This window comes from Camelina sativa, chromosome 19 (genome assembly GCF_030686135.1).
Source record: "Camelina sativa cultivar CO46 ecotype springtype chromosome 19, ASM3068613v1".
Lineage (NCBI taxonomy): Eukaryota > Viridiplantae > Streptophyta > Magnoliopsida > Brassicales > Brassicaceae > Camelina > Camelina sativa.
The window spans coordinates 529,291-542,659 of NC_141898.1; the positions used below are offsets into that span (position 1 = coordinate 529,291).

The following is a 13,369-nucleotide window of genomic DNA, read 5'->3' on the forward strand; positions in this document are numbered from 1 at the left end:
CGACGAAAAATCACAACTGTTGGTTGCATTTTTCAGATTGTTATTATTATATAGATTTCGATTCTGTTCAAATTTGATATAAACAAAAAAAATCATATTTGGAAGAACTATTGGAAATTATTTACATTTATACACTTTAAATTGAAAGAAAAAAAAAACATATTATGTAGATGAGTATATCTTCTTTTTCACTATGATTACCCATAAAAATTCAAATCGCGGATTTAAGAGAAAATAAGAATGCTGAGATCTTTCTACAATAACAGCAATATCTTATCGAAATTGTTTTATTATTATTATGTAAATGCTGCATGAATCATTATAACACCAACTGGTGCTATTTGTCATTCTTTTTCATGGTTGTACCGTATTAATGATATTGTTAAATATGACCATGATAACATAATTAATGTCAAGCCTATATAGCAATAAAGAAGATCTTTTAACGTTTCGGTAAGATCTTTCGAAGATTTCGGCAGTATGCCAGTACCCTTGCTCGAGATATTCAATTAGAAATTGCGCTGCGTGTCACTGAACAATACTAATCAATAATAATATAGATATCTCTCAAAACTATATTATTCGGTATATATAGTATGCAGTGTAAAAATCAAGTCTTTGTTTTTAAAAAAATTGATTGCCTTAATTAGATTTTTTTCAATGGTGTTTCATATTTGCAACACACAAAAAAAAAAAAAAAGCAAAAATTAATGAGCACACAACCAAAACATACACAAACAAATTAAAGTTACAAAGTATCCTGCCGTTCGCATATATTCTTTACACACAGAGACTTTTTATAGATTAAGAATCATTTCCAATTTTATCCCATGATTTTTGTTTTTCATTTCTTATATATAGATAGGCCTAGGATACAAGAGAAAAAGGTAGTAGTGAGTTATATATATTAGCATGCTTTTCCGACCCGACAATCCAATGCTCCGGCGTATTTGGTAAGCTTTGAAACGGCCACACCATGTTTAGGCTTTATCATCTGTTGCCTTGAGTGCGAGCACTTGAAATGAGGATTTCCAGATTGTCTGAAATATGCTCCGTTCAAGAAATAGTCTTTATCGGATCTCCAGTTCCAGTTTTTCCATTCAGCTTCTGGAGCATAATCCCTCTTTGTCACCTATATATTACACATGTTTCTATTAGTTTTAAACCTCAAACTTTTGTTTGATGTAATATGCACATATCGAGAAATATCGTGTACCTCTCTGTAATGTTGTTTGTGAGGAGGAGCGATGAAACGGTTTCCATGGCTGAGAATGGTAGGACCTTGGCTACCTCCAATCGCGTAAAGCTCCCAATGAGTGTAGTCATTGTTGACAACATGGACGAAACCCCATCGGATCCTAGGCATCCTCTGTACGAGTCCTTTACCAAAATGGTTGTAAGCCACTGTGACTTGCATCTTCTTGTCATCCTGGTTGTGGTCTTGTGCACCGAGCAACATCACCTACAGACAAAACCCAAAAACATGACAAGTTCATTTAGTTAACTTGAGTAGTCACTAGCTAATCATATAATTGATCAAATTATTTAGGTTTTCAAGATGAAGGCTCACATCGTTGTGGTGGGTGAAATGAGAGTTAGAGATGGTGATTGCGGTGGAGCCCATAATAGCGTCAATAAGGCCATCTTGGCATTTAGACATAGAAATGTGGTCAAGCCAAATGTTTGTTGCCCCAAAGATAGAGATCCCATCTCCATCAGCCTGTCCTCTTTGCCCAAAGTGGTCAATCGAATCTCTTATCAAACCGCCACTGCTTGTCACAATGTGATGGACGTGAAGCCCATGAATGATGATATTGTGCACGTACTGCATCGTGATACCGGCACCATATGCGATGTGCACGTTAGCGCCACGAGCATCGATCGTCTTGTGACTAGCAATCATTAGCTCTTGGCTTAACCTAATGCTCATATCGTGCTTGAAAATGATCCAGAGCGGTTCTTTTTGTATCACAGCGTGACGTAGTGTTCCGGGTCTAGGGTTCACCGTATCATCGTCTCTGGGGCTTGTGACAACATAGATGCGACCGCGTTTGCCTCCTGTGGTCCTGTAACCAAACCCACGGACGCAACGAACAAGCCTCTTACGACGCTTGGCCCAATCTGGCTGGCAACGCCAGCATTTATCAATCGGGTTGCTTGCAGTGCAAGGTCCCTTTAGCTTGCTCCATTTTCCTCTTCCCCTGCGCTTGCCACTTAGGCTCCGCCTTGTGCTGTTTGTCGGACTAGAAGTCATCTCAATGACGTCCTCATCTTCCGCGGAATCGACCGCCGTGTCTTCCTCGGTCCCCTCGACATCAGTCGAGTTGCTGAAGATAAACACCAACCCAAAAAACTATCATAAGCTCAAATTCCTCATTTTTTATTAGTCAACAAAAAATTATCATCAACATCGCTATCATTCTAATCGTTGTTAAAAACTCTTGATAATAATGATATAAGTAATCCAAAACCGTATACTCTCTTATAATAATCACAACCAAACCTATTTTGAACTAGACAAATCAGGTCGAATGCAACAATATAAAAGGGCTTACTCGTAATGACGCTCGTGGAAGTGGTCGACGATGTCATAAGGATCAGGATGATAAGCCATAAGAGTATGTTTACGAGCTTCATTGGCCTTATTTACCCAATACTCATCGGTCTCGGCAACATTGGCTCGTATGGTCGGAATCAAACTGGCAATACAAATCACACACACTAACTTCACAAGCCTAGCCGTCTCCATTGTATATGATTACCCCTTTTTTTACAGAAAACAATTTATATTATTATTTTTCTTTTCTTAAAGGGGTAATCTTTTTTATATATATTGAAATATATATGGAGAGCAGCTAAGCTTTAAACATGGCTTTAGGTGGTTATATGTGTTTGGCCTAAAGCCTTCTTTTGGTAGATGAATCGTATTGCGAAGTTTGAGAAACGTGAAGGTTGGTGTTTAAATAATAATAAAAAAACTTGAAAAGAAAGTTGACTTCTATATTTAGAAAGTTTCCCCGTTATGTATGGAACGCCACCATATATTACTTGTGGACAGGTTTCTTTGTTAATTTTATTTTCTTCTTCTATATTTGGATGGATACGAAGAGAGAGAGAAAAAATTGTTTATCAAGCTTTCCAACTGATTTTAGCAATAGAAACAATCACTTTCTAATTCTCATGCATCTAAAAGGTAGTGATTGTGAAGATGCTAGTTATTGTCAAAAGGCATCGTCGTTGTTGACTTAGAATACACATATGAATCAATAATCGTGATTTCTATGAAATTATACCATTAATGATTCTTCAATTTCAAGTTGGTTTTTCGAATCATAGTAACTACATTAACTTAGTTGGAAAGCTTTGAAAAAGATTTGATTTGTGATTTGGTGCCCTTAAAGATGTAAAGATTTATTTAAGGTTTGATATCACTATAAAGAAAAGTTAAAACCATGAAAAAATAACATTATTATTTCATTATATATATATATATATATATATTTTTTAAATTATTGTCACTTAAATTACAATCACCACAAATAGAAAGAATTGTGTAAAAATCGAAAATAAGTAAATGTGAGTAAAATAAAAATTATTGTGCCTTTTCAAAAGAATACACCATTTTATCTCATATTATGCGTGGTAAGAAAAGAAGGAAAGTAAACGAGGCCGTTTGGTAGCCCATGTAAAATATTGAAGAAGAATAATTTTGTCTTGGTCAGAAGGGAATAAATATGAATAATTCTTAGGTTCGCCCCTACCATTCACCCCCTATTAACTAAGGAAACAAATGATTAATTGAAGAAACAAAATCTGTATATTAATTAATTTTATAATTGTTAATTCTAAATATTATATTATAGTTTTTAATTATAATATCAAAATTCAAATTACTTTAAACCCAAACCGAATTTTTTTTTAATTGTGTAATTTAAATTTTAACCACTCTTTTATAAACCCAAATTGAAATACAATTTTGTTTAATTGTAAAATCTAAACCCTAACTACTCTTTTATAAACCCAAACCGACATATAATTTTTTTCAATTGTAAAATCTAAACTCTAACCACTCTTTTATAAACCCAAACCGATATATAAATTTGTTTGATTGTAAAATCTAAATCCTAAACCCTAACCACTTTTTTATAAACCCAAACCGACATATAATTTCGTTTAATTATAAAATCTAAACCCTAACCACTAATTTGTAAACCCAAACCGACATATAATTTTGTTTAATTATAAAATCTAAACCCTAACCACTCTTTTATAAACCCAAACCGACATATATTTGTTTTTAATTGTAAAATCTACACTCTAATCATTCTTTTATAAACCTAAACCGACATAATTTTCTAATTAAAAAAACTACAGAATTTATTTTCTTTAATTGTTTTGTCTTTTTTTTTAGTTTTGATTTATTTTATAAATATAATATATGATATGGCGTTTTGTTGTATTTTGATTGGTTAATTAAGAGGGGGTGAATATAAGAGGTTCACCCCTAGTATTTTTCAATAAATATACATATGGACGGCTGCGGATAAGGAAACTGAAACAGGGAGGCTCCATCCAACGGCTCATAACATTTTTGCTTCTGAGATAATTAGGGTATAAAAATAAAAATAATTAGGGTTTCTTCAATCTCTTAAGTCTTAAAGAGAGAGAGAGTCAGAGAGAGACCGACGCCCACACACACATCTTTCCCTCAGGCCTCAGCTCTCTCTTCCAATTTCTTTTTTTTTTTTGTCTTCCCCAACAGAGAAAGCTAAGCAACAATGGTGAAAGGTCCTGGTCTCTACACCGAAATCGGCAAAAAAGCCAGAGGTATTTTATCTTTCATTCGTTGAATTGAATCTGTTTGTGCCCAGAGACGATCTTAATTATCAGGGTTCCGTTTCTCTGGGATTTTGATTCCCTTTGTTTTTAGACTTCAATTTTTCTCGGTCTTGTCGATGATAGATGATGCATGCGTATTAGAAAGATTCAAATGTTTATGGATTTCGATTATTGTTATTATTATTCCCCTGGGGGTTCACTCTCGATTTGTGTGTTTGCTCGATTTGGTCATGGTTGGTTGGTCTTCTGGGATTGTCAATTTGAATACTGTAAATCTTGTTTGCAGATCTTCTGTACAGAGACCACAACAGCGATCAGAAGTTTAGTATCACCACTTACTCCCCTGCTGGTGTTGTAAGTATCTACTTTCTTCATCTTTGAGTATCTATCAGCTCTGTATTCTTTATAGATGATTACGGTTTATTTTGAATTTATTCTCCTTCAGTGTGCTTCTACTGTTGCCTTACTCATTAGCCTTTAGTGTTTACTTCTGAGTTGTGTTGAAATCAGCATTTGTTTCTCAGATTTGTTTACTCTGTACTTTCTTCGAAGATTGGATTTCTTCTATCCGTTGGCCATCTTTTTACTCATAACTTGGTTCTTTCTTTGTAGGCCATCACCTCATCTGGAACTAAGAAAGGTGACGTTTTGTTGGGAGATGTTGCTTTTCAATCCAAGCAAAAGAACGTTACTACTGATTTGAAAGTTTGCACTGATTCTACCGTAAGTATATTTATTTATTTCTTCTCTACCCCTATTTTTCATACTTCTGTTTGGTTGTTTTAGTTACGCTCCTTACAAGTTTGTGTGTATTTGGTTTCAGGTCCTGATCACTGCTACGGTTGATGAGGCTGCACCTGGACTGAAGTCTATCTTCAGCTTCAAGGCTCCTGACCAAAATTCTGGCAAGGTATTGTTTTAATCACTACACGAACGAACCTATGTCTTTGTATAGTTTTAAAGCTTCATCGGTTGAGACTTAACTTTACGTTTAAAAAAAAAATCTTCTCCTTTCCTCTTCTTATAAACAGATTGAGGTGCAATACTTGCATGACTATGCCGGTATAAGCACAAGCATGGGATTGACTCAGAACCCAACTGTCAACTTCTCTGGTGTGATTGGCACCAATGTCTTGGCTGTTGGTACTGATGTTTCATTCGACACCAAGTCTGGCAATTTCACCAAGATCAACGCTGGTTTAAGCTTTGCCAAGGAGGACTTGATTGCCTCCCTTACCGTGTAAGTTGATTTTTTGTGAGATATTTGGATTGTTTCTCGTTGATTCTCTATTAATATCATTTGGGTTTTATTGTTTGTTTAGGAACGAGAAGTTTGATCTATTGAATGCATCCTACTATCACATTGTGAACCCGCTGTTCAACACTGCTGTTGGAGCAGAAGTGAGCCACAGGTTCTCTAACAAAGACAACACCATAACCGTGGGAACACAGCACTCGCTTGACCCCTTGACCTCTGTGAAAGCACGTGTTAACAGTGCCGGTATTGCCAGTGCGCTCATTCAACACGAGTGGAAGCCCAAGTCCTTCTTCACTATCTCTGGAGAAGTCGACACAAAGGCCATTGACAAGAATGCTAAAGTTGGATTGGCTCTCGCACTCAAGCCTTGAAAACTGAGATGGAAGAAGAAGTTGCTATAGCTTTTTTTAAACTAGTTTCTTTCTACGTTCTGTTTTTCTCTCTACATGGCTACTCATGGTTTGAATGGCTACTACTCAACTTTCCCATTTTCTTGTCGGATTTGTAGAAGAATAAAAAGTTGAAAAAGGATCATCTTGAGGTGATGCGGTGAAACCCTTACAATTTGTTCTGTTTCAGTTTTTATTTGCAATGTATCTTATCGTATGAAAATTGCATACAGTTTAAGTAACTAGAGTAGAGAGTTAAATGAGATGGGCTTCAGTTCAGGCCCACGCGTTTTCATTGAGACGAGCCGCGAAGTCCACGAATTAATAATTTGACTTTTTACTCTCGCAAGTTGGAAGTTCTTTTTGGTCAAAATAGAAAGATACAAAATACAAAGCGTTTGTTGTAGTCACGAAAGAGATAAGTACAGCAACATGACAATTCACAATCAGCACACCGTTACATTAAAAAAACTTATGACAACAATATATAAAACATTAATAGAGAAGACGAAGACAATTTTGACTTGAGCAAGTCTACGAGGCATTGTTGGCCTGTAATAAGCCATTTCGAATCTGCGTTGCCACGTCAGAAACTGCGCCTGGACCGTGAGGGATAAACACCGCCGAGGATTTGGAGGTTGCTCCGATATCTCTCATTGTGTCGAAGTACTGAGTCATCATCACCATGTCCAACACATCTTTCGCTGACGTCCCTGGCACGTTACCTGCGAACCCTAGAACACTGTCTCTCAAACCGTCCACGATCGCTTGCCTCTGTCTAGCGATTCCGAGTCCCGACAGGTACTTCGACTCGGCTTCACCTTCTGCTCTCTTTATCTGTATGATTTTCTCTGCCTCTGCTTTTTCGTTCGCCGCCACTCTCATCCTCGCCGCTGTAACAATTGGAAATTTTAAACCAATTAACCAACAATACTAATCTACTTTTGATTTAGGGTTTTAAGATTTGGGGACTTACCAGCGTTGATTTCGTTCATGGCACGTTTAACCTGTTGATCAGGCTCGATGTCGATGATTAGGGTTTGAAGGATCTCATAACCATAAGCAGTCATGGCTTTGTCTAGCTCTTCTTCCACTGATTTGGCGATTTCATTCTTCTGCTCGAACACATCGTCCAAGTTCAGTTTTGGAACACATGCTCTGATCACTGAGACCCCGGAAACAAAACAAGAATTCACTAATTTGACTGGCCAAAAAGCATCACTTTATCCTTGTGAACAACTTATAATAATACTCTGTATTGAGAAGGACAAAGAAGAAGATACCATCAAAGACGTAGGCTTTGATTTGGGTTGTTGGATTGCTGAGTCTGTAAAAAGCATCACTTGCCTTGTCAACCAAGACTCTGTATTGTATGGATGCAACCACTGTCACAAACACATTGTCCTGTTACATAATCAAAGATGAATTAGAAGAAGGAGACTTGTATATAGATGTGTATTAAAAGGTGTTACTTACCTTTGTTTTGGTTTCACATTGAACATCGAGTTGCTGGAGACGGAGAGTTAGTGTACCGGCGACGTAATCACCGATGATCCAGGGAACAAACTGGAGACCTGGATTTAGAACTTTTTGGAATTTGCCAAACCTCTCCTTGACCGCCAAATCTGATTGCTTCACAAGCACACAACAGAAAAGATTCCCCATTAAATCTTACAAAGAACTAAGAAGAAGAAGAAGAAGAAGAAGATTATGAATAGATTATATATATGTATCGGCCTCTGTTTTGTCTCTCTCTGAGAGTTTGTGGGATAGAGGAAAGTCGCAGGAGAGCTATCTATATAGATAAGAGGTAGAGGATGATCATGTCAAGATGTCATGTAACATTCCTCGGAAATTTCCTATTTATTAATTATATTATTCAGTAGTGTGACATTTTCATTGAAATGTCAAGTAGTATATATCTTGGAGAACAATAAAATTATTGAATTTGAAAAATATTTGTGATTTCTTAGCGGTTACTCTTCTTTTAACTTCTTTTTGCTTAGGAATTATACTTTATATGTCATTCGCAAAGGTAGAGACTAGTGAGAAACATATTTGAAAAGTCAAAGAAAATGTCACTATTGAACAATTATTAGATATGCGTGCCAATAAAAAATTAACAATGTGGTTCTATTGTAGCTGTTATGTGTATGGTTTCGAAATAAAAATAACAATATGGTTCTATTATATCTATATTTTGTTTGAATATGAAGTTGTGTTTGTTGGAAAGAGGTGGAGGGGATTACCGAACTTTTGGGAAACTTCAAAGCTGGAACGGTCCTTTTTTTTTGAATAAAATGTAAAATTTATTCGAAAAATACTTGGTTACAACAGAGTGCAGCGTTTGTATATGAAATCTGTGATTCAAAAAAGTTTAAAAAAGATTTGTGTTAAAAAAAAAAAAAACTAATAGTATTGTGAGTGCTTGTCTTCATCTTGAAGCGAGCCAGACTAGTAGAAGATCGTTGCCTTGGATAGAGAGCAGGCGATCCCGGACTTGTCGATCAAGTTGTTTGGTGAGCAGAGAGGGTGGGGTCGGTGATTCCCCATTACGTCTTCTATTCCGCTCCCTCCAGAGGGAGTGAACCGCAGCTAGAAAACTATACCTTAGTAGAAACAGAGTGTGCTTGCCAAGAGATGCATCTGTGAGGAGTAATAGGAGTGAGTCCCAGTCGGTAGAAAATGTACTTCGTAAGAGTACCGAGGTGAGCCTTGTCCAGATTTCCTTGAAGTAAGAGCAAGCAAAAAACAAATGGTTTCGCGTTTCCTGCGAGTTACTGCAGAGAGCACAAGTACCATCAATCCGTGTGTTCAAGTGCTGCATTCGATCACTAGTCGTAAGCCGATTCAAGATGGCTAACCAGACCAAAAAAGAGTACTTAGGTGTGGCGTGAGAGAACCAAACACCTGCATACCAAATCCTTTGTTGCTTGACAATGCGAATAAAGTCCCATGTATCTTTTGTGCAGAAGGATGCTTTGTATTTATCTCTTTGTATTTATCTCTTTTTCCTTTCCAGAAGACAATATCCTCTGTCTCTACCAAACCCCTGTTGCGCAGACTGTCAAGGACTTCCTCAATTTTATTGAAATGGTCTACCCTGTGTCTTCTCGGCCTATTAAGTAGAGCTTCAGCTACAGTGGCATGTAAGCTTCAATAAAATTAATAATAGTACTAAGTAATAATTTTCACGTAAGAAAAGTTGTCATTATGACATGTTTTTTTGTATTTTAAAATAATTCGGTTATCTATGTGAAGCGACAAAGTAGATAAGTCCAAAAAACTCACAAAGAGGAAACAAAATTCAAACTTTCAAAGCAAAATGTCATCCAAATTATCCAATACCCCTTCTTGATATGTACTACTATCTTATAATACTAGTTGTAGTAATGACTAATGAGGAAGAGGTTGTTTTACGTATTGGTGAAGCGATTGTGAAAGTGAAAACGACTAAATAATACATTATGATGACGACAATATTACCCCTAGAAGACAATTGTTCAATAATACAACAGACGAAAACACATGAGGCCACAAAGGTAACATACACAAGTTGGGATCTTCTTCAGAATAAACCTTAAAAATCGCCTTTCTTTTAAAATCATCGGGTTAAGAAATATCGATTTGTTGTTTTACATTTGTTAAAGAAGAGACGTTCTTGCTTACGTCACAGGAAAGTGCAAAATCTCTAAGTTGTTGCACCTTTAGGCTTAGGAGATGGAATCTGATGACGATAAGGTGAGGAACCAGCTTGACCATGAGGACTAGACAGAGTCCGAACCACAGGTTGCCCATTTCTTGACCCGAATCCACGACCTGACCCTGACCCTGACACAGATTTCAAACGTTCAGCTTGCATAGTCTGGAAGTAGTAAGACGTGCTAGCCATGTCCTTGAGATGTGGGAGAGGCTTTAGGATTTCCACCACTTCACTCATCTTCGGTCTTATTTTGGGGTCACGGCTAAGGCATTTTGCTGCAAGCTGTGTCACTTTTTGAGCTCCTTTCACCGAGAAATGACCCTCAAGCCTCGGATCAAGTAACCTGTAGAATCTTCTTTTGTCCAGGAGATGTGGTCTCGCCCATTCAACAAGGTTGTGTTCACCATTTGGTCGGTTTTTGTCCATAGATCTTCTACCAGTCAGCATTTCAAGTAGAACCACACCGAAACTGTAAACATCGCTTTTTGATGTCAAGTGACCTAAGGAGTCAAAAAAGGACAGTAGTTATAGATCTAATCTCAAACCCAATAATGAACATTGATGCATATATGTCAAACGGGCAGTATCCAGCTCGGTCTCTAACTTTCTATATTCAATCATATAGAGAAGAAATAAGCAGATGAGTGAATGAAATCCTGAAAGCAAAACAAGACTTACCGGTCATTACATACTCAGGAGCAGCATAACCATAAGTGCCCATGACTCGAGTAGACACATGGGTTTTGCCTTCATCAGGAGCATCTTTGGCAAGACCAAAATCTGATAATTTAGCATTGTAGTCCTGAAATTGGAAAAATGGTAAGAGTTTAGAGGCAAAGAAACAGACGTGTATATATAGATGTTGATTTAGAGGAGAGGAAAACATACTGCATCAAGTAAAATATTTGAGGTTTTGAAATCTCGATAAATGACCGGCTTTAGAGCTTCTTCATGAAGGAAACTGAGACCCTTTGCAGCACCTAATGCAATCTTCATCCGAATTGACCATGGAAGAGGCAACGACCCTTCAATACGAAGTACACATTAATTCACAAAGAAAAAAGTTTAACAACAATCATAACTGAGAAGATAAATCATACAAACGCATTATGCCCTTTTAAACACACTTTATACACCACAGAATCTTAAAACTAGTACTATGGAGGTAAGGGATTTACTTATTGATTCGTGGTTCAAGCAATATAAACCATCTAAGATTGCACTAAAAGGTGCCAATGTTCCAAATTTAGCTAGATGCAGTCTTAAAGGTTCCAACTTTAACAATATGGAGTAAAGACATCTTTAAATTGTAAACACTTGTTATCCAAATCGAAAACATAAAAAGGAAAGAATTTAAATTGCGTATAAAGAATTTAGGACTGTAGTAGTTTCCTTACTTCTGAAAAGGTGATTCTCCAAACTTCCTCGGGGCATAAACTCATAAACCAGCAGCCTTTGATCATCTTCGATACAATAACCCACCAGTTTAACAAGATTGGGATGGAGAAGATTGCCGAGATAATTAATCTCAGCCTGCAAATACACAAACAGGAACCTTTAGTTGTATGCTCAGTTCTAACAGTGAAAAAATAGGATATATGGAAGACAGAGAAACAGAAAAGAAAGATCTTACAAGCCACTCTTTATGACCCTGAAGTCCATCAGGATTTAAGGTTTTGACAGCGACAGTGAGGCCAGTGCCAGGCTTAACAGGAGCAGTCCCATTCTCCTCAACCCATCCTTTAAAGACACAACCAAAACCACCTTCACCGAGAAGACTTTCGGGTCTGAAATTTCTAGTTGCAAGCTTGAGATCAATGAAAGTAAACTTCTTTAGGTGAGAATAGAGCTTAAGTTCTTCACTTATCATCGGAGTGGACAAAGAGCTTTCTGCATTGCTAGTTGTAGTTGTAGAAGAAACTGGACCAACCGGTTGATCATTTGATTTCACAGTTGCGGACTTACTTCCCACTGGTAATCAAAACAAAAAAGAGTCAATTAGCTACAAAAATGTCACTTTCAAGAAGACAAGATGGAGAAAGGAATCATTTTTGCAAAATTGTAAAAGAGCCAACTCATCAAATTAGTTGAGCTAAAATCCTCTAAGGTAGGTAAACCAACCACAACGACATTGAGGTTTTGCTCTCAGTTTGTCAAAATGGGGGAAAAAAACCCTAGATGGAAACATAAGTCTTGTGTGACAATTATAGGAAAAAATCCACAAAAATTAAGAAGAAACACTATCATCTGAAACTGGAAAGGAAGGGTTTTTATCTACATGGAGCTGGGAATTGGAGAAGAGGACATACCAGTGCTTGAAGAGAGAGTGAGAGAGGTATCAACGTCTGATGTAGAAGACACGCAACAAACCATAAACCTAAATTTGACCCAAAACCCATTATTAGATTCTTTACATTCACTGTTTCTGACATTGTTCTTCTTCATCTTCTTCTTCCTCCTCTTATTCTTATTCGTCTCACTCTCATTAGCTTTCTCCGATTGCCAATTCTCCATAACTTTGACAGATTCTAAATCCATCTCTCTCTCTCTCTCCCCCAAAAATAAAAACCCAAACAAAAAAAGGACGAAACTTTGATCAGACCCACAAACGAGAGAGAGGAAAACAACAAAAACCCTAAAAAAATCCAAGCGAATCAGATAGAGAGAAGAGAGAGAAGAATCGCAGTTGTAAAGACTAAAGAGAGAAGAAGTAAGATTCAGTTGTTGGGTTGGGGGAGAAAGAAAGAAAGAGAAAACGGTGGCGTATCTTTAGTCAAAAAGGGAATTGATGTCTGTGTGAAGGAAGAGAGATGAACGAAGAAGAAGAAGAAGAAGAAGAAGAAGAAGAAGAGACGGGCAAGAGAGAGAGAGAGATTGGGGCAGCAGAATCATATCATAGCATCATGTGTTTGGTTTGCTAACTCTCTCTCTCAACTCAACAGTTACAAAACGCATATTACAATTTCGTATCCTATTTGTAATAATTTTTATAAACTTATCTCTCTCTAATAACCAGTTTTGTTCTTTTTCAATTTGTAGAATAACTGAATAAGTCGTTTAATATCCCAATCAATTTATTTAGGAGATTGATGTATTTCAACTTCACATTTGAAATGATTTATATAGAGTTTATAAATTTTAGGTTATTCAATCAATAGATTTTAAAAATCTTTTAAAATC

The 13,369-nt window shown here is 36.8% G+C and overlaps 4 protein-coding genes across 4 annotated transcripts; 1 reads left to right on the forward strand and 3 right to left on the reverse strand.

Annotated features, from left to right (window-relative positions):
• Positions 1 to 617: 617 nt before the first annotated feature.
• Positions 618 to 3,314, reverse strand: LOC104763832 (putative pectate lyase 7). Its single transcript, XM_010487216.2, has 4 exons — positions 2,556 to 3,314; positions 1,571 to 2,327; positions 1,217 to 1,462; positions 618 to 1,132 (listed from the first exon to the last, which is right to left on the reverse strand). Exons 1-4 carry the CDS (start codon positions 2,747 to 2,749, stop codon positions 908 to 910), a joined length of 1,422 nt encoding a protein of 473 aa, XP_010485518.1. The 5' UTR covers positions 2,750 to 3,314; the 3' UTR covers positions 618 to 907.
• Positions 3,315 to 4,559: 1,245 nt separating this feature from the next.
• On the forward strand, positions 4,560 to 6,709 carry LOC104744231 (mitochondrial outer membrane protein porin 1). The gene is made up of 6 exons (XM_010487215.3): positions 4,560 to 4,827; positions 5,126 to 5,193; positions 5,452 to 5,562; positions 5,663 to 5,749; positions 5,871 to 6,079; positions 6,162 to 6,709. Exons 1-6 carry the CDS (start codon positions 4,779 to 4,781, stop codon positions 6,466 to 6,468), a joined length of 831 nt encoding a protein of 276 aa, XP_010485517.1. The 5' UTR covers positions 4,560 to 4,778; the 3' UTR covers positions 6,469 to 6,709.
• A 111-nt stretch (positions 6,710 to 6,820) lies between these two features.
• LOC104763829 (hypersensitive-induced response protein 3-like) lies at positions 6,821 to 8,441 on the reverse strand. Its single transcript, XM_010487214.3, has 4 exons — positions 7,963 to 8,441; positions 7,770 to 7,890; positions 7,463 to 7,651; positions 6,821 to 7,379 (listed from the first exon to the last, which is right to left on the reverse strand). The coding sequence occupies exons 1-4, from the start codon at positions 8,149 to 8,151 to the stop codon at positions 7,021 to 7,023; spliced, it is 858 nt and encodes a 285-aa protein (XP_010485516.1). The 5' UTR covers positions 8,152 to 8,441; the 3' UTR covers positions 6,821 to 7,020.
• Positions 8,442 to 9,924: 1,483 nt separating this feature from the next.
• Positions 9,925 to 13,287, reverse strand: LOC104786340 (serine/threonine-protein kinase PBL35). Its single transcript, XM_019243677.2, has 6 exons — positions 12,499 to 13,287; positions 11,823 to 12,160; positions 11,587 to 11,722; positions 11,078 to 11,214; positions 10,868 to 10,991; positions 9,925 to 10,689 (listed from the first exon to the last, which is right to left on the reverse strand). Exons 1-6 carry the CDS (start codon positions 12,725 to 12,727, stop codon positions 10,178 to 10,180), a joined length of 1,476 nt encoding a protein of 491 aa, XP_019099222.2. The 5' UTR covers positions 12,728 to 13,287; the 3' UTR covers positions 9,925 to 10,177.
• Between the last annotated feature and the right edge of the window lie 82 nt (positions 13,288 to 13,369).

Coding starts and splice junctions, on each gene's coding strand:
- LOC104763832 (XM_010487216.2), bottom strand. CDS start 2,749: ATGGAGACGGCTAGGCTTGTGAAGTTAGTGTGTGTGATTTGTATTGCC. Junction 2,328..2,555: donor TTCCACGAGCGTCATTACGA/GTAAGCCCTTTT, acceptor GTTTATCTTCAG/CAACTCGACTGATGTCGAGG. Junction 1,133..1,216: donor ACAAACAACATTACAGAGAG/GTACACGATATT, acceptor TGTAATATATAG/GTGACAAAGAGGGATTATGC.
- LOC104744231 (XM_010487215.3), top strand. CDS start 4,779: ATGGTGAAAGGTCCTGGTCTCTACACCGAAATCGGCAAAAAAGCCAGA. Junction 5,194..5,451: donor CTTACTCCCCTGCTGGTGTT/GTAAGTATCTAC, acceptor CTTTCTTTGTAG/GCCATCACCTCATCTGGAAC. Junction 5,750..5,870: donor CTGACCAAAATTCTGGCAAG/GTATTGTTTTAA, acceptor TCTTATAAACAG/ATTGAGGTGCAATACTTGCA.
- LOC104763829 (XM_010487214.3), bottom strand. CDS start 8,151: ATGGGGAATCTTTTCTGTTGTGTGCTTGTGAAGCAATCAGATTTGGCG. Junction 7,891..7,962: donor AATGTGAAACCAAAACAAAG/GTAAGTAACACC, acceptor ATTATGTAACAG/GACAATGTGTTTGTGACAGT. Junction 7,380..7,462: donor CATGAACGAAATCAACGCTG/GTAAGTCCCCAA, acceptor CAATTGTTACAG/CGGCGAGGATGAGAGTGGCG.
- LOC104786340 (XM_019243677.2), bottom strand. CDS start 12,727: ATGGATTTAGAATCTGTCAAAGTTATGGAGAATTGGCAATCGGAGAAA. Junction 11,723..11,822: donor AGGGTCATAAAGAGTGGCTT/GTAAGATCTTTC, acceptor GTGTATTTGCAG/GCTGAGATTAATTATCTCGG. Junction 10,690..10,867: donor TCCTGAGTATGTAATGACCG/GTAAGTCTTGTT, acceptor TTGACTCCTTAG/GTCACTTGACATCAAAAAGC.